At 50.0% G+C, this 26,647-nt stretch overlaps 1 protein-coding gene and 1 gene segment (V, D, J or C); one reads left to right on the top strand and one right to left on the bottom strand.

Annotated features, from left to right (window-relative positions):
- Positions 1-1,911: 1,911 nt before the first annotated feature.
- Positions 1,912-8,566, bottom strand: LOC139599713 (T-cell surface glycoprotein CD8 beta chain-like). The segment is given in 5 exon segments: positions 1,912-2,658; positions 2,762-2,851; positions 3,445-3,534; positions 5,347-5,697; positions 8,058-8,566. Coding segments are annotated over 5 exon segments (618 nt in total).
- Positions 8,567-16,827: 8,261 nt separating this feature from the next.
- LOC139599719 (uncharacterized) lies at positions 16,828-21,916 on the top strand. Its single transcript, XM_071447276.1, has one exon. It carries the CDS (start codon positions 17,598-17,600, stop codon positions 20,220-20,222), a length of 2,625 nt encoding a protein of 874 aa, XP_071303377.1. The 5' UTR covers positions 16,828-17,597; the 3' UTR covers positions 20,223-21,916.
- Positions 21,917-26,647: the final 4,731 nt, after the last annotated feature.

Below are 26,647 nucleotides of genomic sequence, written 5' to 3'. Positions count from 1 at the left end.
GGGGTGGTTTTGTTGTTGTTTTTGTTGTTGTTTTGGTTTTGTTTTCTCCTAAATACAAAGGAAAAGTGAAAACTAATTGGGGAATTCAGACATTAAGCAAGTTTTTTGCTGTGGGTGAGCAGAGAGCCAAGGAGTAAATCCCTCTCCTTTGTGCTTGTGTTGTTGGAGTTGGTACAAGTGACTGAAATCCAAAAAAAATCCACCAAGACAAGAAGGTGCTGTCCAGGGGAGGGGTTTCAGTCAAGGTCAGACACTGTGAGGATGTCCTGAGTGTGGGGAAGAAGGAGCAGGAGTGGACTGGGCAGGGTTATCCCGAGGCTGCTCACCTTCCTGAGGAAGAGGAGGGTTGGGCTCTGCAGCCTGCGTTTGCTGCTTGGCCATGGGAGGTGGGAGAGCAGAGCAAGGTGTGGGCATTGAGGTCAGGACACCTCAAGAGTGAGAAAAGGAGCTGGGATTTCAAAGGCAGCTGCAGGCAGAGGGAAAGCCCCTGGTTTTTTTAAAGAATAAACCTTTGCTCATGAGAAGTTTCAAAGGGGTTTTCTTAAAACCATCTGCTTCTGGGGCAAAGCTCTGCTCACTACTTGCAGGGCAGGAAAATGATGGTTTTAGTTAATCTGAGCTCTCCCAGAGGATAAATTGTGATGTGTGGGTGTCAGAGATGCTCAGAGTCCCCCTCCCTGCTGCACCTGGGGTGGGGTCTGGTGCTGGTGTCCCCACAGCCATCAGCTGGGTGGCCTGAGAGCCTGGGGTGAGTGTCACAGCCTGGGAAAGCTGGCTCAGCATGACCCACTGCCAGCTTTATTTATCCACTGCATCATTTAGGGGAAGCACCAATAGCTGGGCTTGAGACCAAGCTCTACAGAAAATTCAGCATTAAAGAGGAAAGCAGCAGCACCTGCAGCTGGGAGGGAAGGGAGGGGAAGGCCACAGTGGTGCTGCTGTGCCATTGTGATGCTTTCACACAAAAGCTCATCCCAAGACTGTGTTAGCCCCAGCCCTGGGGACTCTGGACCACCTTCCCCTTGCCCTCCCAGTAGCTGACACGGGGCTGGTGCCTGTGTGGGAGCAGATGTGGGGCTGGGGGTGCACCTGAGAGCGAGTGCTCGCTGCCTGTGCCCAGCAGGATGCCAGATTTCCAGTCCCAGCTCTGCCTTGGCACCCTGGGCAGCAGCTGAGCCTTGTTGCCATCCCTGGGGAGACCCTCCCTGCTTCTGGCATCACTCAAAACTCAGCACCCATGGGCATCACTCAGTGCTCAGCATGAAGGGGTGTCACACAGGGTTCAGGGCACAGGGGTGTCACCTGGGGCTCAGCACACCCAGGCATCCCTCAGGGCAGTTCCCACTGGCCATGCTGGGCTCAGGGCCAGCCTCTGGGGGCCTCTGTTTGCTCTCAGAGGTGCTGTTGACCTTCAGGCTGTGCCAAGTGTTTGGCCTTGTGTGCATGGCTTTGTCTGGTTTTCCTCTCCCACCCCTGGCTGTTGGCAGTCTCCCATGGGAGAAGACACCCTCCCAGATCTGCTCCTCCTGGAGATTTTGCTCTGCTTTAACTCTTTCCTGGCTGGAGGCCATGGTTCCTTGCTTGCCACACAACTGTGTGGACCAAAAGACACCAGCCTGTAGAACAAAATAACTGAGTGATATTTTCACTTTTGGTATTGAATAAACCTGCACAGGATCTTTAAGGTTGCCTCTGGCCCATCCCTGCTGGTTATCCTTAAAGTGTTCATTACCAGATTTTTATCAATCAGTATTAACAGGAGCTAAAAAAGCACTTTTGTGCTGTCCTACAGATGGACACAGAGGAGAGCCAAGGAGCTTTTTCACAGCTTTCCAGCCCATCTGAGTCCCTTTGGTATCGTGGATATTTTCACCCCCAATGGGGGAAGAGAATGATGCATCTGACTCCATCTTATCAGAAGGCTAATTAATTACTTTATTATACTATCTTATTCTATATTATATTACACTATATTACATTACATCTAAGCTGAATCTGCCAAGCACTCAACTCTGCACACACTGCTCTGAATCTCGTGACTGTCAGCCCACAGTCCCAACACACACACACACACCTGGCCCTGATAGGCCAAGGAAACAAAACTCCATCACTCTGGGTAAACAATCTCCATATTGCATTCTACTTTTGCACAAACACAGGCACAGCAAATAAGAATTGTGTTTTCTTTCTCTGATGTTCAGAGAATGTGAAACCCAGAAATATTCTTGGGAAGAATTGTGCCTTGCTTTTCTCTGTGAAGAGAAATGTGGGGACGCTTTGGTACCAGCCCCTTTTTCCCTGTGCAGAGCCAGCCATGGCATTTGTCCTGCTCAGTATCCTTTGGGAAGTGCTCAGGATGCTGCAGAATCCAGCTTGGTCCTTCTGCCAGCTGTTGTGTCCAGGAGAATGTTGAAGTCATGCAGGAAAGAAATGTCTCTCCTGTGATACAAGCCCATGTCTGTCCCCTGCCAGGTCCTTCCTGGTCATGTCCAGGCAGTGCTCAGGCTCCTGCAGGGGAGGGTCTGTGGCTTCTCCCTGCCTGCTGAGGCAGGGAGGGCAGTGGGATTTACTGGGATTTACTGGGATTTACTGGGAATTTACTGGGATTTATTGGGAATTACTGCCTGTGGACGCGAAGCCGCAGCCTCCGCCGCAGACCTGGGAAGAGACAAGAGACAGTGTCCGTCAGTCCTGTGCCCCTGTCCCAGCTGTCCATGCCCTCCTGGGCTGTCCCAGGGCCTGGCCCCCTCAGGAAACTCACGGTGCAGGCGGCAGGCGATGGGGACCAGGCTCAGCAGGAGCAGCAGGACAGCAGCAGCCAGTGGGATCCAGACCAGGGGACTGCAGGCACCTGGGGAGAGGAGAGCACTCAGCACCTGGCACCACCCTGCCCCAGCAGCTTTGGGGATGGAGAAGGGAGGAAAGCAAGGCAGAGGGGTGGTGAGGATGTGACCATCACCCTGGGGTAACCTTTGAAGGATGCACCACAGAACCACAGAATGGGTAAAGGTGGAAGAGAGCCCAGTGGGTCACCTGGGCCAACCTCCCTGCTCAAGCAGGATCATCCCAGGGCACATGGCACAGGTTTGTGTCCAGGTGGCTTTTGCGTATTTTTGATAAGGGAGACTCCATAACCTCTCTGGGCAGCCTGTTCTGGTGTTCAGTCCCCCTCACAGTGAAAAAGGCACTGCAGGGAACTTAGCTCTGAGGTCCTGAGACCCTAAACTGAAATCCATCCTACCCCTAAACCTGTGGATGTCCCAGGGAATCCCTCCCAGAGGCAGAACTCAGCTCTATCCAGGGCAGTGAGTCCATCTGGACCCAGACAGCCACTCCTGCAGGGTGACACTGTGGTGGCCCCCACCCCAGGACAAACCCCAGCTGAGCCCTGAGGAGCCCAGGAGCTCAGCAAAGCCTTTCCCAGGAGCTGAGACAGAGCCATACCTCCCCTGCTGGCAGCTTTCCTTTTGGTTGTCCGTGGCAGAGGCGTTTTGGACACTGGTGTCTGTGTGGTCTTTGGAGGCAAAGCATCAACTGGGGATAAGGAGAAAAGGAGGATGCTGAGTGTGGCAGAGGGTGCAGAGATCTCCAAGAGCAGCCAAGAGAACCAGCCTTGAACCAGCCCCTTGTGCCTTGAACCAGCCCCCAACAGCGACCCCCTCACTCAGAGGGGTGAGCTTGACCTGACCTGAGCCTCTTGGGGCTCACAGAAGTTACCAAGAGCTTTTAAAAGTGTTAATAAAGTAATGTACCAGGTAAAGAAGGCTCATGCAGGGAAAATCCCCCAATTTTCTTCAGTGACATTTGCTGCCAAGCATTAGCTCACCAGAATTGCACAAAGTCATGGGTAGCAGGAGATTTCAGCAGCACTGGAATGCTTTAAGGGATCCCTGGATCTTTTCTTTATTCACATTGCTCTAATCTTTGCTCAACACTTGATTTTTTTTCCTGATAAAATGAGGGTAGGATTTATTATGGTGTGTCTAAACTACAATGGAACACAATTGTTTCTGAATAAAGTTGGCCAGGAAAATATGCCAGTAATGTCATTAAATAGCTGAATGTCTGACTGGTCAAACCATATTTATTCAAAATTTTAGGTGATTGAAAACTTTTTGTTCCCTGTAAATTCTTACAGAAGCTACCATTCTTTTACATGAAAAGATGAAACATCAGGGCTCTGGGATTTATCTGGACAACTTCTCCCTTAAATTATAATAGACTTAGGGAAAAGAAACTTAAAGACAACTTGTTTTATCATGAGAACTAAAAGGAAAAAACGAAAATATCCAGCCAAGCCTGAGTCTTCCCAGAGCACCTGCTGCTGTTTACTTTTTAATTGGTGTCCTTGATCAAGCTGCATTTCAAGCCTGTTTTTCATGCTTTGCACAAAGATATGTGCCCAGCTGTTAAAAAACAATTCTCCTTTATCTTAAACCAGCTTTTCTCTGAGCTTGCAAGAAACCAAAAGGGATTTCTCATCCAGTTCAAGGTACAGAGTGTATTTTGCAAAAAAAAACCCAGAAAAACTGGGACACTGGGTCCGCTTTAGAGCCAGAAGTGGCATTTTGCTTAAATAAGTTATTTGTATCTTAGTTAAATAAGTTATTTGTCTCCCTGAAAGTCTGCAAAAATAGAGGCTGAATCCCACTTCAAATACATTCGTTTTTCTGCATCAACTACTGCTCTGTGGTCAAAAGGAAAATAGGCTGAAAAGAGCTTCTGTATGCCCCAGGTGTCTGTAAAGCCTCTCTCCTCCCATGACACCTGCAGAAAAATGTTATTCCTGTTTGGATCTCCCCAGGGACCCTGGGCTGTGGCTTTGAGGAATAAATCCCATTTCAGTATTTTTTTTTTTTGAGGGGGTGGTCTTGAAAGCTGCCATCAGATCCACCCCAGAGATTTCAGGGGTGATGCTCTCTGGCCTCAATGCTGCTCTTGTCGCTTGGAGTGAGAGTAAGGGAGAATTATGGGATGGAAGGAGCTGTGAACTGAGCAGGGCACACATGCAACCTCTCATCCAGACTACAGCAGGGAATGAGAAAAACACAGGGCATGGCAATATCAGGTCCTGCCAATGAAATCCCAGAGCACCAGGAGCAATGCTGTGCTCAAGGCATGCCCACAGCAGAGCAACTGCTGATGGCAAAAGGACTATCACACGAAGCTGACCTAAATTTTAGCCATTTTCTGTATTTTCTGCTTTATCCGGTCTCAGAGACAAAACCCAGAGCCCCAACCTTGCAATTCAAAATTGGGAAGAGTCTACCAAAAGGAATCAGCCCTTTCCCAGGCTCATCACAGCCTACTGGTGGCACATTTTGGAAGCCCAAGGGTGCTGCTTACCCACTGTGAGCTGTGTCCCAGTGCCCAGGAGGAGCTGGGAGGACTGGGACATGGAGCAGTAGTAGATGCCGCTGTCTGAGGGATGCAGGCTGCTGATGTGCAGGCTGTAGGAGCTCTGGGACCCCGCCTCATGGACACTAAACTTGCCCTTCTCCACATTTTGGCCATATGTGGCTTTGCCCATTGCGTTGGAGAACAACAAGAACTGGAATTGTTGCCTCTCCTGGCTCCAGCGGTACCAGTAGACCCCGGTATGGTCCTTCTTCAGGTCACAGGGGATTTCAGTTTTATTGCTAGTTTGGGTTAGCATATGCCCTGGAGTTTGGGTTAATAGTAGAGTTGTATAAAAACCTAAGGAAAAAGAGAAATGTACAGTTATTATTTTAACCTCATTGTTTTTCTTTCGTGCAAAATACAGATTTTCTTTCTGGGTTCAATAAAATCACAGTAGACACATAGACCAGGGGGGTCACATGAGTGAGAAACAGGAGCATTTTTATCAGGATGCTCCCATATTCCCTCAGAGGCCTTTTTGGGTTCCCCAGCTATTGTTTTGGCCAAGCCAAATTATACAAGCAGATTTTCTCTGTAAATATTCCTATAGGAAGGAGGCTCACTGACAGGGAGAGGGATGGAGGGATGGTTTTGAGGGTCTCCTGGGGGCTGTATGTACAGGGAAGAGCATCCCTGCCTGCCCCTGTGAATGCCCCTCTCCTGCCCTCCTTACCTTTCTCATTTTTCAGACATTTTACTCCTTTTTCAACAAATTTTAGTGCCTCTTAACTGATTTGCCAAATTTTTCTTCTAACAGATACAACACAAACATTTCAGGAGCAGAAAAAGAGACCAAAAACATGCAAAACATGTCAAAATGAACCACTTTGATATTAGTTTTCAGACAATAATATTTTTCAAGGGAATTTTGAGACATGGGGAAGGAGAGGGAGTGAGGGGCAGCGGTGGGGTTCAAAGCTTTGGTTTGGGATCACATCTCCCTGTTTGGGCTTTGCAGCTTGGTGGAAATTATCTGAGTCTGGTTTGGCCCAGGCAGATGTGAGGGGTGTCTGTGAGAGTGAGGATATGTCCTTGTGGAAAGGATAACAGGTAACTTGTGATCCTTGCTGTTCAGCAAACAGTCCTGTGAAGCTGCAGATACTTTGAGCCCGAGTGAAAAACAGCTCTCTGGAGATAAGGACACTCCTGCTTCCCCCATCTCTTTCCCAGGCATGTTTTGAAGCTGTGCAAAAAGCTCAAAAATACATGTTTCTTGTCTTTTTTTTTTACTTTAAAATGTTCCTTTTTCTTCAAAATCCTGAAGTTGCTTAGGGCAGTTTTTTCAGCCTCATGCAGCCCTGTGGTGTGGGGATGGATGGGGATGACCCAAGAACATCTGAAGGCATTAATGTGTCCCAAGGTCCTGATGTCTCCCATGTTCCCAATGGGACAGGCAGAGGAGAGGGCTTTGGTGACTGACAGGGGTCCAGAGCCTTCCTCTGTCCCCACACCAGTGACCCCAGTGCTGCAGAGCACTAACATTGCAATGCCAATATTCCAGTGTTACACAGCAGCTGCAGCGTTTCACCACATCCTCTGGCTCTGTGATAGCATTAATGTCTCTTTTTATTAAAATATATAATTTTAAGGCTTTAGAGAGGTTTAAATTCTCTCAGATTAAGAAAGAATTAAATTTAAGGTTTAAATTCTCTCGGATTTTGTCCTGGCAAACACCTGTGTGGTTTTTTAGGGGATGAAGTGTGTGTGGCCACGGCACATGGGGGCTTCAGGGTCTCCTTGACTGCCCTGAGGTCTGGCTCTGCTGGGTATGGGAAACATAACTCTCCATGAAAAACTTATCCTTGACCTGTTGGAGACACTGCTATATAAGTCAGAAAAGATAAGAAGAGATTCTGGAAGACCTCAGCTCAGTGCCAGTGGTCAAGCCAGGAGTGAGCTGGGATGGAGACAGAGGAGAAAACTCATCCTCAGTCATCCCTTCAACCCAAAACCTCTCTGTTCCCTTTCCTGGTGAATATTCAGGGGGACCATGGGGAATCATGGTGCTTTCCCAGACCAGCCTGCAGCAACTTAAAAATTACCCCTTTTCCTTTTGCATGGGGCAAAGCAAACTCCCATTTATTGAGGTTTTCTCAGTGGGTTCCCCACCTCACAAATCTAGAGGATATCAGAACCTGTAAGGCAGAATGGTTTTACAACACTTCATTCCAGCTGTGGCCCTTGGGAAATACTCAGTCTTTGGATGATTTAGAAAATTTGGGATGTTTGCCATATTTGTGTTACATAGGTAGTGGAGAAAGGAGCTATTTTAACTTCTCCATTAGCAGCTTCCTACAGCCCATCTGCACTGAGGAGTAAAAACTCTGTGGTGTCTCTACCACTATGTATGGAAATATGAATAGAATATAGAATAGAGTAGAATGGAATGGAATAGAATAGCACAGAATAGAATGGACTATTTCAGTTGGAAGGGACCTACAGCAAGCACTTTCTGACCAGTTCAGGGCTGACCAAAACCAAAAGCATGTTATTTATAGAATGATCCAAAACTATTTGAAATAGGTAACAATACCCTGTAGATCTCTACTGTGATGGTATATTTAATCTTCCATCATCCAGCTGCTGGATTGTGGTGGAGGAGAGGCTCCAGCAGGATTTTAGGTGCCCTCAACCCCTAAGAGATGTGTCCCTCTTACCTGGGATCTGGAGGCAGATGCAGAGATGGAGCCATGGCCGGGCCATGGTGGCGGACTCGGTGACAGAGGGGTTTTGTGCCAAATCCCCCTTTCCACTCGCTGTCACCTCTTGGTGGCAGGGCTGGCTTCACCTCAGGAAGTCCTTGCCCCTCTCTGTGCAGATCTCTCACCAGCAGCTGCTAAAGAGCCTCAGCCCGGCAGCTTCTTCTGCGCCAAGCCCCAAATCCAAGAGTCCGTCAGGGCAGCGCCCTTTGCTCTCCTCCAGCACTTCACAGGGTACCTTAAATCCCCTTCAGAAAAATAAAACCAAGAAAACTCACTGATTTTTAATTTCTTCAGATTTCTTAATATTTCACCACCTAGTTATTCCTTCTTCTTTTAATCTACGTCTATGCTATCAAAAATTTACAAATGGGACCATGGTCTTAAAGATAAAAGAAGGGAAGGATGAATTTTGGCTGGTTTTCTCCCTGTTGAAATAAAAAAGCATTCAAAACAGGGAAAAGATGCAATTTGATCAATTTGTTTCCTTCAGCAGAATTTATAGCAGGTGTTTTTCTCTGAAAAATGCTGAACACCAGACCAACCCAACATAAAGCAGAGATGTGAAGCATCACAGAAAGCTTTGAAATCAAGAGCAAGAAACCTCAAACAAATTTGTGGCTGAAAAACCACAAAAATGAAGAAATTCTGCTGGGGCTTTCCACCTCAGAGCATGTGCTGCTTCGGTAGCTGTGACAGCATGCAGCTCATAGGCAGAAATATTTAAATGATAAAGTATCAGAATGACTTTGAAATGTCTGGGAGGAAGAGGTTTGAAGCACTTGGGGTTTAGGATTCAAAGACAAGTACAAGAGGTGAAACTATGGAGATGAACTGGTGTCAGCAGACTTCAATATTTTCATGTTTGGGGAAAAAATAGAAATTATTTTTACTTATTTGCTGCCCACTTGGCTGCCAAGTGAGATTCAGTTTTCTTTTCTGTCCCTCTCATGCACATACTTGTGGTCCTTACCATGCTTCAGCATCTCCCAGAAAAGGAAATCTCACATGGGGGCACTGAGAAACCTCTTCCAGGATAGAGCTGGCAGATGAATAGGAAAAACAATATTGCATCTTGTACACTGTGAGCTTTTGGTCTGTTTTATACCAGATTTTTCCGTGCTGCTGTAACACATCCTCTCCCCATTTCTGTTTAAATTAATTTCCTGCTCGAAGCGGGTTGCTAGCTGCAAAACCCTTGCCACAAAAGGCTCATCTGCTAAACTTTAGGGTGGGCTGAATTGCTCCTTAACTCTTTCCTGGCAGGAGAAGGCAATTTTAGTGTTTTCAAACCCATTTCAGTGCTTTTAAGCTCTTGTTTTCAGAGCTGAGCCCTTGATGTGGGTTGCAGCAACACTTGCCTCTGCTGTCCTCACCTTCTGCTCATCTGTCCCCTTTTGTTTCACATCACCCTGAGATTGGGCCCTCCCTAGAATGAGGTGAAACACTTCTTTTTATTGAGGTGGGGTGGCAGGGAGTGCTTGGTATGAGAAATGCCACTGCAAGTGAGTTTTCCCTTCATCCCTGTGGTGAAGTCTGTGAGGTGAGCCCAAATCCCCAGCTGCTGCAAAGGTTAAATCCCTCTTTTCCCACTGCTGCTGTCGCCTGGAGCAACTTCTGGCTTCCTGGCCAGGACAAGAATTTTTCCCAGAGGTGGCTTTTGCCATCTTTACAACTTTGGATATGGGGGTGTTACACTGGGATGGCTCCCCAGGAAATTACGGCAGCTTTTGAGAAAGCACAAGAAATATATGAAATGTAAAAGCATGGTGTACTGGAATATAGATTAAATATAATTTTTCAAAAATTGCTGTTTATACTCAGTGAAGCTGTTTACCAGTGGCCAAGCTGTTCTCAGGACTGGCTGTTGCTCCTACAAGAAAACATTTTGGAGGAGGGAATTCTTTGTCTGGCAGCAAAGCTCTGACAAAAATCAAAGCAGTGCGTGAACGTGCAGGAGACAGCTGCTGTTTGTAACATCCCCACATTGTTTGGGGCTGCTGTCCTGGGAAGAAAATGGGAGGAAAGAAGGGTGTAAGTTGATCTTATCTGTTCTCACAAGCAAGATTTGTTGGTGACCTTGCTGAGGAATAGCAGCTCCTAATCACCAGTGTTTGGCTCATGGCTGGGCCGTGCTGGGGGGAATAGTTGAATTTTTGTGTATTTGTACTACGAAGCTGCACAATTTCCAGGGGAATTTTATTCTTTTTCTGAAATTAAAGACAACCATCCCTGTCCCCAGCCCAGTTATGTCCTCTGAGAACTCATCCTGGTGGGAAACAGCCCCTCTTCTTTTTTCCAGCTTGCATCCTGTCCACCTCACCACGCTGAGACTAATTTCTGGTGCTTTCACCAGATTTTCTGCATTTTTTACTCTTTCTTTTCCCCCCTATTATGAATTTTCTACAATAAAGTGTTTGTTTTGGGGGGCTGGAGCAAAGCACTGGTGTAGAAGAACAGGGTTTAGAGCCAAGAAGCAGGACCTGGCTGGGGTTTCATATCTGTTAAACTCCCATGCTGCAGAGGAGGTTAATTGCAGCTGGGCTGTGAATGCCTGGCTAGAGAAAACAGCTATCACAAAAATAGAGAAAAAAATCATTCTCTCTGTGCTTTTGAGGTTAGAAGGATTGATTTCAGGGGTCAGGGAAGGCTGCTCAGCCTCCAGGCCAGTCCAACACAAGCTGGATGTGTACTATGTAGAAATAGGGGCTGCTCTGGGGGTAAAGGGGTGCAGGATTGAAACTCCCGGGGCTCCAGCAGCTGTGAACACTTTTTTTCCTTTTAAAATTTTTAAAAAATGGTTTTATTCTAGTGGAGGCTTTAGCTTCTGGAGTACTTCATTAGAGGTAAAAGCAGTAATGAAAATGATAGCATTTTCACTGAGTGAGATGATTGGTACCTTTTTCTGAGTGTAATAGCAGGAAAAAAAAAATAACCCCAAAACCCCAAAACAAGTGGGTCAACTTTTCTAAACTTCTCCAAGCTAAGATGTGGTTTGTATGGTGAGGCTGGGGGGGGTGTCCATCTGCTTTTGCAGGTGCAGATTTACTGCTGCAATTCAGCTGATGCAATATCACTGTTGAGGCTCCTGACATCTCAGGGGCTAACCCCAAGGTCCATGTCAATGTATGATGAGCTGGGGTGTGGCACAGAAAAATGCTCTTTTTAAAGACCAGATGCCAAAATGGATCTAAATGATGATTTGTGTGAATTTTCCTGTCATTTCATCCCTCCCTGGCAAATAGATCTGTGCTTGGAGGGTGGTTTGGCAGGAATGTGTTTGTTACAAGTGTCAGGTGTGAGCTTCTTGTGTGATCTGCTCACAAACCCCAGGTGCTAATGGGGTGTGCAGTAAATGAGGGGGCCATGGGGGGATCTGGAGGGATGGATGGTCAGAGGACAGGCTCCAGCTCTCCCTCTTCAGGACATTTGGTGCAAGCAGGAGTTTAGCGTGAGCCACGATAATCCTGGACCTCCCCTAACAGATAAGGGGCAGTGCAGGTGCTGCCGTGTGATTTCAGTTTCCCTAATCAGTGTCGAAGAGGATAAGGAAAGACAAAGAAAGTGTCCTTGGGAAGGCAGCACACGGAGGAGGAAAAGCCACCAAGGAAGTAAACACAGGTGTCATCAGCCCCAAACAACGACCTGCCATGGCTATAAAAATCACCGGGCTGCCACCTTGTCACCACCTTTACCTTGAAGGTGCCGGATCTGCTGGACCTCTGCAGAGACCATCTCCAAACTCCTGGGACTGCCGGAACGCTCAGCCGAGGATTGGTGAGATCTCATTATTGGGCTCCTACTCCATCTCTCCTTTGCTTCACCTGCTCCCACATCCCTTCCCCGCTCCCTCCCGGGAGCCGGCGGCTCGCAGCAGCTGCCGGCCCGGCCGCGGCCTCCTGTTCCCACCTTCCCCTTCCCTTGTGCCCAGGCTCGGTGTCCCCCCAGGGGCCTTTTTGGAGAGGTGGGTTGCAGGGTTGTAGGATTGTGGCCTTGCTCTGTGGAGGGGCTGAAGGAGTTGTCAGTGCTGGTGTGTTATGGTAGTTTTGCCCTGAGTCGGAGCAGTCTCAGATCTTGTCCCCTTTGCTATGATGAGTGACATTGTTAGCAGTTGGAAGCTGGAGCAGTTTGTGCTCCAGAAGTGTCTCCCCCCAATTTGGTCACCAGGGTCTTTCCAGGGCCCAGATGCTTACCAGCAGCTGTGCCAGCAGTGGGAGAGCTGGTCGGAGGAGAACAAAAAGCCCAAACCCACTAACAAGTGTAAGAAGCGAGCGGCTTTGCAGGGTTTGCTGATGGTAGGCAGGGAGTTGTCCAAATTGCTGAAGGAGGCTCTTGAGAACGTGCAGACCTTGGAGCAGGCCAAGGAGGAGCTCAAAGTGCAGGTGGACAACCTGCGGGCAGAGGTGCAGGGTCTGTGTGGGGACTCTCTGCGGAGCGCGGTGGAGATCACCCGGCTGGAAAGCAAGCTGGGCTATGAGAAGCTGAAAACGGAGGAGCTGAAAAAGGAGGTTGGCAAGTGGATCGGGGAGACCCAGGACGCGCAGAGCGCGGTGAGGGCGGTCCTGCAGGATGTCCAGCGGGACCGGGGCACTGGCCCCGATCACAAGGTGTGCCACGCCAAAATCCAGGAGCTGGAGGCAGAGCTGGGGGTGTCAAGGGGCATCGTGGCTGCCATTAAAGGCAAGAGGACCCAGATTGGGACTGGTGATGGGGAGGACTCCCTGGACCTGCACCCACCCCACTATGATTATGAGGATGATGTGTGGGGTGCTAACAGCCCCACCAGGCCATCCCCCTATGCTCCTCTGCGGGAGGAGGTGTGCCAGCTGCAAGCAGGGGAGGCAGAGGCTTCCAAAGATAAAAAGGTCCCCCACGATGAGCCAGTCAGCCATGTCCCACTCCAGCCCATAGACACCAACAGGGCTGTGCTCTGGTTTACTCCTGAGCAGCTTAAGACAGTGGGGAAGATGCTGGGGCCACTGACAAAGGAGACAGCAATTAACTGGCTGTCCAGGGTCCAGCGTCTGCCCAAGTGCCAGAGTGGCAGCTTTGTGAGTGACCTGATAGACATTGTGAGAAAGTCCATGAAACCAGATGATTTTGCATCACTGCCGGGGGATGTGCAGATGGGCAATGTCCCAGACATTGGGGATGTCCAGCTGGCCGTGCTGAAGGTGTTCTTCCCAGAGGTCAACCCCTTAGTGCTCTTCCACCAGGAGAAGCAAAACCCTGAGGAGAGGCCCGATGCCTATGTTAACCGTAAAAAGATGCTCTACCAGATGGCTGGGCTGCCTGGCTCAAAGGACTTCCCCCCTGATTTTGACAGGCCTGAATTCAAGGAGCCACTGGTGGTGGGGCTGACACCCCCGCTGCGGGTGATTGCTGGTGGGGATGCAGCCAAAAAGCCTCTGTCAGAGCTGGAGCAGATCCTGAACCAGAATTTTGAGCTGCAAAAGCAGGCATTCCCGGGGTACATGCTGGGGGGGAAGAAAGGGAAAACCTTGGGCATGCCTTTCCAAAATGCAGGGATGAGAAAAATGCAAGGAGACAACAGAAAAGATCCTGATAGCAAGGGGGGGATGGGGAAGGAGAACCAGCAAGGGCTGAGGTTTCAGAAGTCTAACCCTTGGCGGGCTGAGCTGAGGAAGCGCTTGATAAAATACGAGAAACAGGAGGACATTGATGGCTTGCCGGATGCGGAGCTCTTCCAAAAACTGGCCCTGCATGAGGCCAAAAAAACCAGCAGCTCCCACCTGATTGACCCGGGGGCTAAGGCTCAGCAATAGGGCTGCCAGGCACCCGCATCGCCCCTTTTTGTGGCACCGATTAAGACCGATTTGTGGGGGCGCCTGATAGTTGATACAACTATTGGAGGGGGGGTGCTTGGACAAGTGATGTTAATTGATACTGGTGCCTCTTATTCAATTCTGAACATGGCCCCCGGCAGAGCCGGGATCTTCCAAACCTCTGAAATTATTGAACTGACAGGGCCCAATGGCCAGAAATCCTCAGTGCCCTTCACAGGGCCCATACCCTTTGAAATTGGGGCTGCCAAAGGGTCTGAAAAATTTGGGAAAATAGAAATGAAAGGAAAGCCAGGAATTTTAGCCATCTCCACACTGACAAAGATGGGGGTGGTGGTGGACCTGGCAAACCAAGCGTTGCTACACTGCCCACAAATTGATTTGCCCGTCATCCCAGCAAGCCACAGGGTGATGTCAGTGAAAGCCCCTGAGATCCTGGTCCACCCTGAGTGGGAGCCCCGGGTGAAACGGGTCACAGAGCAGTTCCCCCAGGTCTGGGCAAGGAGCAAGCTGGATTGTGGGCAGATTGATGCTGCTGTGTCCATCAAAGGGCCGGATCCGCCTCCTCAGCTTCAGCCCTGGTACCCGACTGAAGCTGAGGACAGCTTGTGGGACACAGTCAAAGCCTTGCTGAACCAGGGCGTGCTGGTGGAGCAGCAGAGCACCAGCAATGCCCCAGTGTGGCCCCTGAGGAAAGCTGATGGGAAAACGTGGAAGCTGACAGTTGATTTCAGCACCCTGAACCAAGTCACCCCAATGCAGACCTCCACGGTGGTCAGGTACCCCAACATCATGGCAGCCATCTCCCAGGGCTCCCAGTGGTTCTCGGTGCTCAGCCTGACCAGCCCATCATTTGCCATCCCCTTGCACCCCGACTCCTGGCACAAGTTTGCCTTCACGATTCGAGGACGGCAATTTGCTTTCACCAGAGTCCCTCCGGGTTTCCACAGTGCCCCTGCCATCTGCCATGCCCGTGTGGTGAGGATGTGGGAGCAGGTCAGCCACCGGGAGAGCGTGCTGTCCTGTGCTGGTGATATCCTCATCCACACCCGGACAAAGGAGAAGAACCTGGAGGTGCTGGCAGAGGTGCTGGGGGCTGTCCAGAAGACAGGCTTCAGGATCAGCCCCACAAAGGCCCAGCTGTGCTGGAAGGAGGTGTCCTTTGTGGGGGTGACCCTGGGGGAGGAAGGGCGCTCACTGGAAAAGCAGAGGGTTGAGCTAATACAGAAGATGTCAGCCCCATCTGATGTCACCACCCTGAGGTCCTTCCTCTTCCTCCTGAGGCTGTGCCGTGAGTTCATTGAGAGCTATGCAGAGAAAACAGCCCCCCTTTGCCACCTCCTGAAAAAGAACACCCCCTGGGAATGGGGGCCAGAGCAGGAAGAGGCAGTGAAGACCTTAAAGGAGAGTGTGGCACGAGCCCCCACGCTGGCACATCCCCGGGGGGACAGGCCCTATGTTCTGCAGCTGGCCAGCACGGGGATGGGGCTGCAGGCCACCCTGGGCCAGCAGCACAGTGCCAAGCTGCTCCCTGTGGCCCACGCCTCGCGTCTCCTGACGCCAGTCGAGCAACAGTTCAGTGACTATGAGAGGGAGGTTCTAACCTTAACCTGGGCCCTGCAGCACTGGGAGTACCTGCTGGGCTCGGCCCCAGTGCTGCTGAGGACCTCCTGCACCCCGGTGAGGTACCTCTTGTTGGGAAAGGGGGATGAAGGTCCCCTGTGCTGCCCCAGGATGGCCAACTGGGCGTTGGCACTGACCAACAAGGAGGTCCCCGGGGACCTCTCCCCTGGTGCCTACAGGGTGGTAGTCCGTGCAGAGAGGGATGGGGAGGAGCTGGGAGAGTCCCTTACTGACCCCAAGCCGCGGCGGGCACCCCTCTTTGAGAGCAGCCTCAGCCTGGAGGAAGCCAAGGAGAGAGGCTACGTTGTGTGGTTCGTAGATGGGTCCAACTACCACGAGGAAGGGGTGCCCTACACGGGCTATGCCGCTGTCAACAGGGGCACGGGGGAGGTGGTGAAGGGGAGGTGCCTGCCACACTCCATCCAGGCCGCCGAGCTGGTGGCTGTGATGGCTGCCCTGGAAAACACACCCTCAGACAAGCCACTGGCCATATTTTCAGACTCAGGTTGGGTGGTGCGTATGGCACTGGAGTGGCTGCCCCTCTGGAGGGAGAGGGACATGCAGTCTGCTGATGGCAAGCCTGTCACCTATGCCAAAAAGCTGCTGTACCTTGCAAGGCTGGCAGAGCAGAGGGCGCGCCCGGCACAGATCATTAAAGTCAAGGCCCACAAGAAGGGAACAGAGGAAGCCAAGTGGAACAAGGAGGCAGACGCCAAAGCCAAGCAAGGTGCCAAGGAAGGGCTGATGTGGAAGGCCAGCAAGGTACCAGAGAGTGGCCCAGTGTCAGTGGCTCCCAGCAGGCACTGGGAGAGTGTGGATCTGGTGGGCTTGCAGGCACAGGACCCCAGGCTCAGGGAGTTAGCGCAGGGCAGGGAGTACAAAGGGTGCAAGGTGTGGAAAGATGTCTCAGGGCTGATCCTGGCACGGAGGGAGGGGGCAGATTTCCCAGTCTGGGTGGTGCCTGAGCTGGTCCGGACAGAGCTGGTGGCCCTGGCTCATGAGCAGGGGCATCTGGGGACAGACAAGACCATGGTGAGGCTGCAGGGTGCTGGGTGGTGGCCTGAAATGAGAGAGGATGTGGAGAGGTATGTCAGCAACTGCCTGACCTGTGCAGCCAACAATCCCGATGCCAAAACAGCCAAAGCCATCCTGGGCCACCAGAGGGTTTCTGGGCCATGGAGCAAGTTGCAGATGGAGTTTATTGGCCCTCTGTCCCAAACAGCCCAAGGCAATAAGTACTGCCTAGTGGTCAGTGATATCTTCACCAAATGGGTGGAAGCATTCCCAGCTCGAAACAACTCAGCCAGTGCAACTGCAAAGATCCTGGTAGAGCACATCTTCTCACAGTGGGGCATCCCAAAGGAGATCCACTCAGATCATGGCCAGCGCTTCATCGGGGAAGTCACAAAGGGGGTGTGCCAGGCCCTGGGAATCAAGCAAAAGCTCCACATCACAGGGCATTTCCAGAAGCCAGTCTCAGCAGAGGGGCCCAACCAGCCACTGAAGACAGCACTGAGGAAGCTTGTGAGCCAGCAAAGGAAAGACTGGGATCATAAGCTCCCACTGACCTTGCTGGCACTGAGGGGGTCTCTGGCATCTCAAACACTTTCCCCCACTAAATTTCCTCCTGCAAGAGACCCGAAGTTTCTGGAACACTGGTGGCAAGGAGGGGAGCCCCCGGATGAAATGCAGCCCCGCGTGCTGATGGACAGGTGGGTCCAGGACATGCTGAGGACGGTGTCAGCCACCTACCACCAACTTGCCTCAGTGCAGGAGACCAGCATCCCTAAGATGGATAAGCAGCTGGGAGTGCTCCTGCGCCCCGTGGAGTGGAACACAGGGGACCTGGTCATTTACAGAGGGGTTAGGGAGAAGAACCAGGTGCTGGAACCCCAGTGGCTGGGGCCTGTTAGGGTTGTGAACAAGGCCAGCCCCTCTGTGTACCAGGTAGAAATCAGAAAAGGGGCAAAAAGGCAGGAGAAGTGGTTCCATTCTTCACAATTAAAAGCATGGAAGGGAAACTAACGGGGCTGGAGAGCCCTCCTTGCTTATGTTTTGCAGATAAAGGAAAATGGAAGGCGATTGTGACCAGCGGGAAGGGCGATCTTCGTGGCATCACCAGCCCTGTTTGTGCTGCGGGGAAAATGCTTTCAAATTTGTGATTGCAGGATTTACTTTGCTTTCTGGTATGTGCATAGTGCTGAGCACCCAGTGTGTCCAACCGACCCATCAGCATCTTGGTAAAAATATCATTCATTCTCACTTAGAAAGGCACCTTGACACACAGGCCACAGCCCAGCACAGGCTTAGGAGGCACACAAAAACTGGGACTGATTGGCCCTGGTCCCAAGCTTACATAAAACACACAGGAATCATGGGATTAAATTCTAACAAAGGCTTAAATTTGTCAACAGTGGTTATGCACGGGGCAGAGGTGTACTTGGAAAATGAGTGGGGCTGGGATAGCACAAACAGACTTCCACAGCTGCTGGGAAAGGTGGGACAGCAAATAAAGGTGGGGTGCAGGGTAATTAACGGATCCACTCACCAGCGAGTAACTCAAATCTCTGTCACTGAAATAAAAACTAAGAAGAATCAGAACAAAATCTGTGCTGTGGAGAATTTGGACTGCTGGTACAATTTTACTTTGGTCCAGCCAGTCTTTGTGGTTTGCCTTTGGGCACACAACAGTGTGGGGCTGTCCTTTAAATTTAAGATCAGCACCACAGCACCCTCCTTTGCTGCCATTAAGATCTCAAAGTGCCATTTTTTGGCCTGGCATGCACCCCGTTATGTTGAAATTGGCAACCAGGTAAAACTGGAAATTAAATACTCCCAAGAAAGTGTTGCTGACCCAATGCAAATTAATGGCACCACCGTGACTGTCACAGCCCCTGACAGCCACAAGTGGATCATTCCACTGACCTGCCTCTGTGAGACCAAAACACTTGATAGATCTGAATTAGATATGGAGGCTTCGTGGTATAATCAGGATTATGGACGCTGCCCACACCTGATCATAACCCTCCAGGTGTGGTGTCAAGGAAACCTGAGCGTAGAAATGTCCCCCAAACTCGGAGGAAGGTGGTGGATAGGAGGCCCCGAAGGATTCAAAAAAGAATTTGCCATCATTGCTGTGTTGCCCCCTTTTGTTTCCAAAATAGGTCCTTACGTAGTTAAGAAAAATCACATCCAGGAGCTGTTGACAGGGCCTGTCCGGTCACTAAAGAAGGTGGTGCTGTCTCTCTCCACTGTTAACATTTCCTCTGTCAGCCCACACTGTGCCCCTTTCCTGTCCACTCTGCACACTGGCTGGCTGGCATGGCTCCACAGCCGCTCCCTCCAGGCCACCCGGGCCAGGAGGGACCTGCTGGCCACAGCCCTGGGAGGAGGAGCTGCTGGCCTGGGAGTCCTCAACAGCATGGATGCTGAAGTCTTGGCAAACAAGCTGGAGACGGTCACCTCGGGCGTGCAGGGCCTCCTCAAGCCCCTGAATTCATCCCTGTCCAGCCTTGGGATGGGGCAGTGGCTTGTGTCGGAGGTGCTTCCCACCTGGGAACAAATAAGTGAGAAAGACCATCAGGTGCTGTTGCGAGCCCTGGGCATGGAACAAAGTAACGTCTCTCTTGCTCTTAGCTGCATCCAGGCCCAGATGTGGGTGCAGAGTGTTGTTGCAGGCATCCTGAGAGACGGTGACAACGGCGTCCTGCCCACCGAGATCCGAAAGATCGTGTGGGACGCGGCCACAGAGAAGGAGCGGCAGCTCCAGGCCTGGTGGAGGCTCGTCAACTTCACCCACGACCAGGCCCTCAACGCGGTCATTGCTCACGTCCTCACTGTGGCAGAGGCTCGCATTGAAAAGGTTTACCCCATCGTGGCCCTGGGGGTGAACACCAACGGGTCTGTGGTCTACCCCCTGGAGCACCGCATGTGGGCCAGGGTGTCTGACGGGAGGTGGGAGACGGTGGATTTGGAAGCCTGCATTTTGGAGAGGGGGCTGGGATTCATATGCGAAGATGATGCCCTTAAGGCGAGTGATGTGTGCTTTGACACCAAAGAAGGGGTGTGCCACTTTGAGATCAACCCCCAGAGCAGTAACAAAACCATGTTAGTGTACGTAGGGAAAGGCTGCGTGTGCTTCAGAACGACGTGTAAATACGTGCAGATTAATGAAGCTTATAACCAGACTGTGTTTAGCGACTCAAATATGTGTGCTTGCAATGTAGCTACTATTAGAGGCTGTGATTTTGTGTATAAACCACCCATGTTTACCACCCAGTTGCTAATCAGAAACTATACCTTGTATCGTAGTATAGCCCCGACCCCCATCGGTATGGATTTATCACTTGTAAAAGAAATGTTAGAGCATGCAGATTTGCAGCAGCTGCTAGAAAATGCCAAGGCCCAAGCTAAAAAGATCCTAATAACGGTTCACCACGATGGTAAAGTTATAAAACAGGTCATGGAACGAATTAAGAAGGCGGGAGAGCACCACTGGTGGGAAGTTTTTTTTGGCTGGTCCCCCACAGCCACTGGCATTTTCAACACGCTGCTGCACCCCATTGTAGTCATCCTGCTGATGCAAATCTGTGTGTGCTTTGCCATGGTAGCCACTTGTTACCGGATGAGGCAGGTGAAGCTCTGCTTTGATAACCAGGTGAAAGGAGCAGGGCTGGCCAAGAGCCTCCTGAAATAGTCAAGGGCAAGACTGGGTTGGCCTCTGTGTTTGCCACCAAGAAGATCTTTTAGCTCCGCTGTTGGCTGCAACCCAGTAGGCGTTGAGCGGTGGGGACACACGCCATGCCAGACCTTGATGACAGGGATGGCCTTCTCTGTTACCAGAGGGCCACCCAGGAGGGGAGGACAGGCCAAGCAGCCTGCAGGCTGAGTCACAGAATGGCTGAGGTTGGAAGGGACCTCTTGAGAGGTTTCATTTAGTCTGAACCCACCTGCTCAAGCAGATTGCCCAGGACTGTGTTCTGCTGGGCTTTGACCACCTCCATGGATGGAGACTTCACAACTTCTCTGGACAAACCTGTTTCATTGTTTGATCACCCTCATAGTAAAGAAGCAAAAGTTAGCATAAGTAGCTTGTTTTTGAACTTCCCATCCCCAAATAGTAATGTTAAGAAGCTGCTCTTGTGTGATTTAAGAGTCCTTAAAGCAGGGAGATAGGGGTAATGAAAGCCAAGGACACTCTCGGAAGGTTGCGGTTTATTGCAGCCCCAAGACACAGGACCAGTCTCTGTTTCAGCCCTCACATTCGAAGAATGAGTCAGAGCTCTTCAGTTCTCGGTCTCAGAGTTGTTTATTGTATCTTATCTATAAAAATTTTTCTCCTGCCTTGCTGAGGTCCATCCGGCAGGACAATTCCAGGCACACTGCCTGCCCCCGGGGCGGTGTTATGTCTTTATACTAAAAACTATGTACAACATGTTTACAATTACTGCCCAATACCTGTCACCTATGTTAGACAGTGAGCTTCTACTCTAGACCAATCTAAAAGTGCCAACATCACAGCAGAAGGTGGAGGTAAAGAAGAAGAAGAACAAAGGCTGGACACACCCAAGTCCTTGCATCTTGTCCCCAAAACCCCTATTCTAAAAACCCCAAAATCTACTTTTTAACCTAGTGATAATTTTATTATTACACTACTTAAACTTCTGTGGCTTTCAGGTCTTCATACAAAGCTGGTAATTTGCTCCACGGGTCATAATCAAACCCACAGGTGTTCTGGGCTGTGTGCCAGGGTCTCTGAGCCCCCTGGCAGGGGTCCTGGCTACTCTGGACACCCAGAGGGATGTCCTGAGTTCCAACTGTCTTTGGAAGGAAAGAGAAGGAAATGTCGCACCTGAGCTTGGAAAAGCACCCATGGAAGACAGCAGGGGTGCAAAGACTTGGAGAGATGGTAAAAGATGAGCAGAACAGAAGACCATGTTGTCACCATGGACTTTAAGGAGCTGAATCCACATGGACCTTTGCAGCATCACCTCCAGGTTCCCAAGACTCCCAGCACGCCTGGCCAGCGGATTGGTGAGATCTTGTTTTTGGAGCCTGGACTTCACTGCTTTGCTTTGCTTAGTTGTACATGTAGTCAATAAATCTGTCTGTTAGAGAGTGGGCTGTCTGTTCAATCTCTGCCTCTCACTCACTACCCAGGCCTGTACCCTTGGCTAACTTGGGAAAGAGGAATCCTGGTTAAAAGAAAAAAAATGTGGGTTTCCCCCCCTCTTTTATAAGCCCAGATCTCTCACTTGCTTTCTTGTCACAAAGATTTCAGCCTTGGGCTGCAGGATGGGGCTCTCAGCTGATGCACAAACTCATTCCCCTCTCTCACTCTGCCCCTCCTCACCTGCATCTCTCCCCTGCCTCTGAATACAGAGAGAGCCTCAAAATACACGTAGAGGGTCTCAAACAATTTTAAAACATGGACAATTTCAAGAATTAGATTAACTACCTCATTTGCAGGCCATGTTCAATTTAATCTCAGATGTGCTGCACTCTCTGAGAATGGGGCAGGGAGTGGGGGGCTAACAAAGACAAAAAAACTCCTTGCAATTTAGGTTGAAGTAAATAGATAAAGTCCTTTAACCTAGCAGAGACCGAGTGCAAACTGAGAAATTAATTTAAAACCCACTTTTCGCAATCACCAGGCTGAGAAGTGCAGAGAAATATCATGGTGCTGCAGCATAGGTGTTTTAAAGAAATACAAAGCTTTCATAAAGACACTTCCCCTTAAAAATATTAAGCTCATGAGAATATAAATATATAAATAATGGTCTAAACCCACAGAAATCCATTTCTTTCCCTCCAATAACTGCAAATACACCCCTTTCACAATTGGGATGGGAGTTTGAACTCTCCCTTCACCCCTCCCACCTTGCTGGGAAAGGGCCATAACCTGATCCCCTCTATGCTTTGCTGCTCCCTTCAGTTTCCCCATCACAAAGCCTCACAGAAAACACAGAGTTATTTTGGTTCAAGCACCTTCTTACCTGCTAACACCTCACATGTTTCATGAGAACTAATTTTCCAAGGAATAATTACTCTTTTACACAAAACCTTTACCCCTTACACCACAGAAAATTCCCATTATCCACTTCCCATTATCCATTTTCAATCCCACACATGCACTGTGAGTGTGGCCCAGCAGGGATTAGCCCTGGGATGATGGGATAGCCATAGGGAAAGGGTTCCTACAGCTACACACAGCTTTTGGCTGAGCACAGAGCCCTGCACATGCATCCTCTGCAGCTGCACTGAGCTGCTCCCTCTGCACAGCCAGCTCATGTGGGCATGTGGGTTGGGAAAGTTCAGAAAAATGATGAAGTTTCCCCCCTTAACTAACATTTGCTTATCACCACAAACCAAGGAGGGCTGTTTTCACAGCAGCAGCACCACTGCTGTGGCTGTGACACGGACAGGACTTCAGGATCTGTCTGCTCTTCCTGCAGTTTCAGTAGATGCCAGAAAAGATTCTACCCAAACCTGCCTGCACTTCTGAGTCAAGTGGGTAACACAACTGGATTTATTCCCTGCTCTTTTTGTCCCTATCCTCTCTGCTTTGGGGCAGAGTGGACTCTGTGCAGCCCCTGTGAGCAGTGGCCTGTGGAAGCCCCCCATCCACCCACTGTGCTCTGGCTTCCCTCAGCTCCAGCTAGGCACATCAAAGAGGTGGTTTTCAGCTCTAGCCCAGCCTGGCTGCCTCTGTGTCAGGCTGTGAGCAGGTCACTAGCCCCACTGACCTGGCCCCATAGCAATAATTCAGATTAAATTCTGAAAATTAGGGCTTAACGTGCTGCTGAGAATCAGTTTTGACTCAGCCTGAACAAAGTTTTGTAAAAAGAAGCCTTGGTGGAACTTCAGACCCGCTGGGGTCCTCTTAGGAGTCTTAAAAAATGCCCATAAGGGACAGGGACAGACATGTACCAAACACATCATTTAAGACAAGCTAAGTGCTGATCTCTGGATATATCTCAGGAGGCTGCAGAGAAACTTCTCTTATTTCTCTTGTGTACCTGGTGTGATGGACATTTCCTGCTGCAGAGGATCCTGGTGGCTTTGCAAGGTGGCCTGCAGCCACACAGGTGCCACAGCAGCTCCTCACTCCATTTGAGCAGACACAGAGTCTCCACCCCCTCCAAAGCACAGGTGAGTGGAGATGTCTGAGATATCAGATCATGGCTGCATGGGGCCATCTGCAGAGCCAGCCCTGGGGAAAGGACCTGGCAGATGCCCTGAACCCAAACCTCTCACATGGGCTCCTCTCAGCCAAGGGCAGAAGGGATTTGCACCTGGGTCCTTCCCTGGCTGCGCTTGTACCTGAGCACATGGCTCAGAAAAAGCTCAGACTTTGATTTCCCATCCCCAAACAGATTACAGCATTGTATTTTCACAAAAATGTTCAACAAAGCTTGGAGCTTTGGGGGGGTTCTGCCTGCGAAACCCTAAAGACCATCAAGGTTAATTTCATACCTCTTTGGGCAGATTTCTCTGTCAGAGCTGCCTCTCAAACCCACCATCAGCATTTTAACCACAGTCACCCTCTGGTGTTAACTTTGCTTTTCAGACTTGAGGCTTGGCCATGGCTCTTTTTCCTTCTCTCTCTTCCCTCTTTCCCACCTCCAACTTTCACCCCTTCCTGCACCAGCTGCTTTCCACCCTCCTTAACACCATTTTTCTTGCTTCTCAAGTGTGACTGTCACTCCAGATCATCTTTCAGGAGTGAGAAAGCCCCAGGGACGGTGATAAAAGGGCAGTGATATAACCTGGCTGATCACAGTTTATGGGCATGATGAGCTCTAGGCAGAGGAATAAGGAAGAGCATCAGGACTGAGAGGCACAATAAGGAGAATTGGTTTGAGAGCTAAAATGCTGGGTAGCTTATCTGGGATGTGGGACAGATGATGGTTTGTGTTGATTTTGTATTCTTTCATAGAGTCTCAGAGAAATTCTGTGATGTGCCAGCACTCAGCATGAAGGGAGATGCTTGCTTTATTCCTCACTAGAGCCTCAGGAAGTGATCAGATTACATCAGCCTGGCTGAGAAGGGTCATGAATAACTCAGCAGGGAGTTAGTTTACTCTTACGAGTGGTGAAATGACTGAAGATGTATCCTGCAGTGGGAATTCTCGTGGGTTCACTCATCTGCTTAAAAATAAAACACAACTGAGACAAATTCCAATTTTGAGAGATACCTATCATTAATGTGACTGTTGGATTTGGCATGGCTAACAGAAGAGTGTAATTAAGAATTAGGCCTTCTACAGCATGGGACAATCAAAGTGTCCTCCTTCCTCTAGCTGCTCTCAGCACCTTCACCAGTGGAGAGGAGTCACAGATATCTGGAAAGAGAATAGGAAGTCATGAAGTTACTTGAAATAGTGCAGGCTAGAAGATATGGGGGAAAATATCTACCTTAACAGCCTTTAAGTTATCCTTGCTCTCCATGAGCAAATGTAAGGCTACAACATTTTCCTGCTGCAGAGGATCCTGGTGGCTTTGGCCTGCTTGCCTATGCTTGCCTAAGCAAATGGCATCAGAAAGTCTATTAAAAATGGCTAAAAAAAGAGAAAGAAACAAAGGTTCATTTGTTCTAACAGCCCACCCACCAGTGAACAAGAAAGCACCACCACAACAGCAGTGGTGTGTGCGTCCCCACTTCCTTCACACTTCATCAGAAACCTCATCTGTAATCCTAACCCAGTGAGCTGCCAGAGCAGTAAAATCACACCAGGAGGTGAGGGAGCTGTGAGATGGGCAGGGAGCTGTGAGATGGGTGTTGGGCAGCAGGGAGCTGTGAGATGGGTGTTGGGCAGCAGATAATGCCACGGAGTAAGGCAGAGATGGACACCAGCTTCTGGGGGCTGCTCAGCTCCTTTCCTTCAGCAGCTGCTGCTTGGAGCAGGGTGCAGAGATGAAAGGCAGGCTGTGCAGCCCCCTGCTCACAGGGCAGGGCAGGCAGGGGCTGGCTCTGCTGGGGCTGCTGCCACAACACCTCCACCACAGACACCCCCAAACACATGCGGTCAGATTTCTGCACTTGTTGAGCTCAGAAAAAAAAACAACAAACCAAAGAAGAGATTAAAAAGAGCCTTAAACAAACCTGAAGGCAGGCAGTGAACAGCTGGCATCACCTTCTCTATCTGATTTGAATGGGAATTTTCTGAAAGCAGAGCCACTTTCATAAAATCCTCTCAATTTAAGGGCAATTCTAAGGAAATGGGTCCATCTCCTTCTTTAGGCTGTGATACCCTCAGAGAGTGACATGGAATAACTGAGCAGGGAAGAGCATTCATCCCAAGAGTTTTCAAAAAATATCACAGAACTGTAAATGCTTGAACAGACTCAAATGCCAGCAATGCCAAGTTGCTGGCCATTCACAGACAGCTCCAAAATGCAGAATTTATTTAAATCTGATGGGATCTGATGCTGTTTTTCAGGATACAACTCTATTTTCAGGGTGCTGATTTCACATCAGCTTCCCAGTTATCCTGCTCTGGACAGCACGGAGCAGGGATGGAGCTCACATGTGAAGAAGCTGCTGGTGTACACTCAAATTTGAACAGTTCACACAACACAGGTGAAAAAGGTGCCTTCCCAAGGGGCTCTGAGCTCTGTGCACCACGAGCACCACTGACATGAGTTTAGGGCCCAGGGACCTCAGTGCATGCCCAGATGCTGCTCCTGAAGTGGAGCCCAGGTGCTGCCCGAGAGAAACCCACAAAAGCTGAGCCCACGGTGCCCTGATCTGAACTTGCATGAAACTGCAGCACCAAAACTTCTATTGGCCTCTAAGAAGTGGGAAAAAGAGCCAAATGTTGCAAGATGCTGAGAAGTCTCATGTTCAGTGGTGACACACCACTTTGCCCAGCCTGAGTGACTCATTTGTCCAGGCAGAAATGGAGTTTCCTGTGCTGCAGCAACATGGGGAGTGCAGAGCAAGAGAGGGGGCATTAGTGGGGTGCAGCTGAGCAAGGCAGAGTGATTTGTTGTGGCTTTTTTAAGCACAGCAGCTGGCTATGCCCCCAGCATAAGAAGGATGTGGATCTGCTGAAGTGAATCCAGAGGAGAAGATGCTCAGAGGGCTGGAGCTCCTCTGCTGTGGAGACAGGATGAGAG

Source organism: Agelaius tricolor, unplaced genomic scaffold (genome assembly GCF_023055355.1).
Source record: "Agelaius tricolor isolate 1412-34295 unplaced genomic scaffold, bAgeTri1.0.p SCAF_24, whole genome shotgun sequence".
Classification (NCBI taxonomy): Eukaryota; Metazoa; Chordata; class Aves; order Passeriformes; family Icteridae; genus Agelaius; species Agelaius tricolor.
Note: the sequence above shows the minus strand (reverse complement) of the source record. Positions and strands in the feature narration are given on the sequence as shown.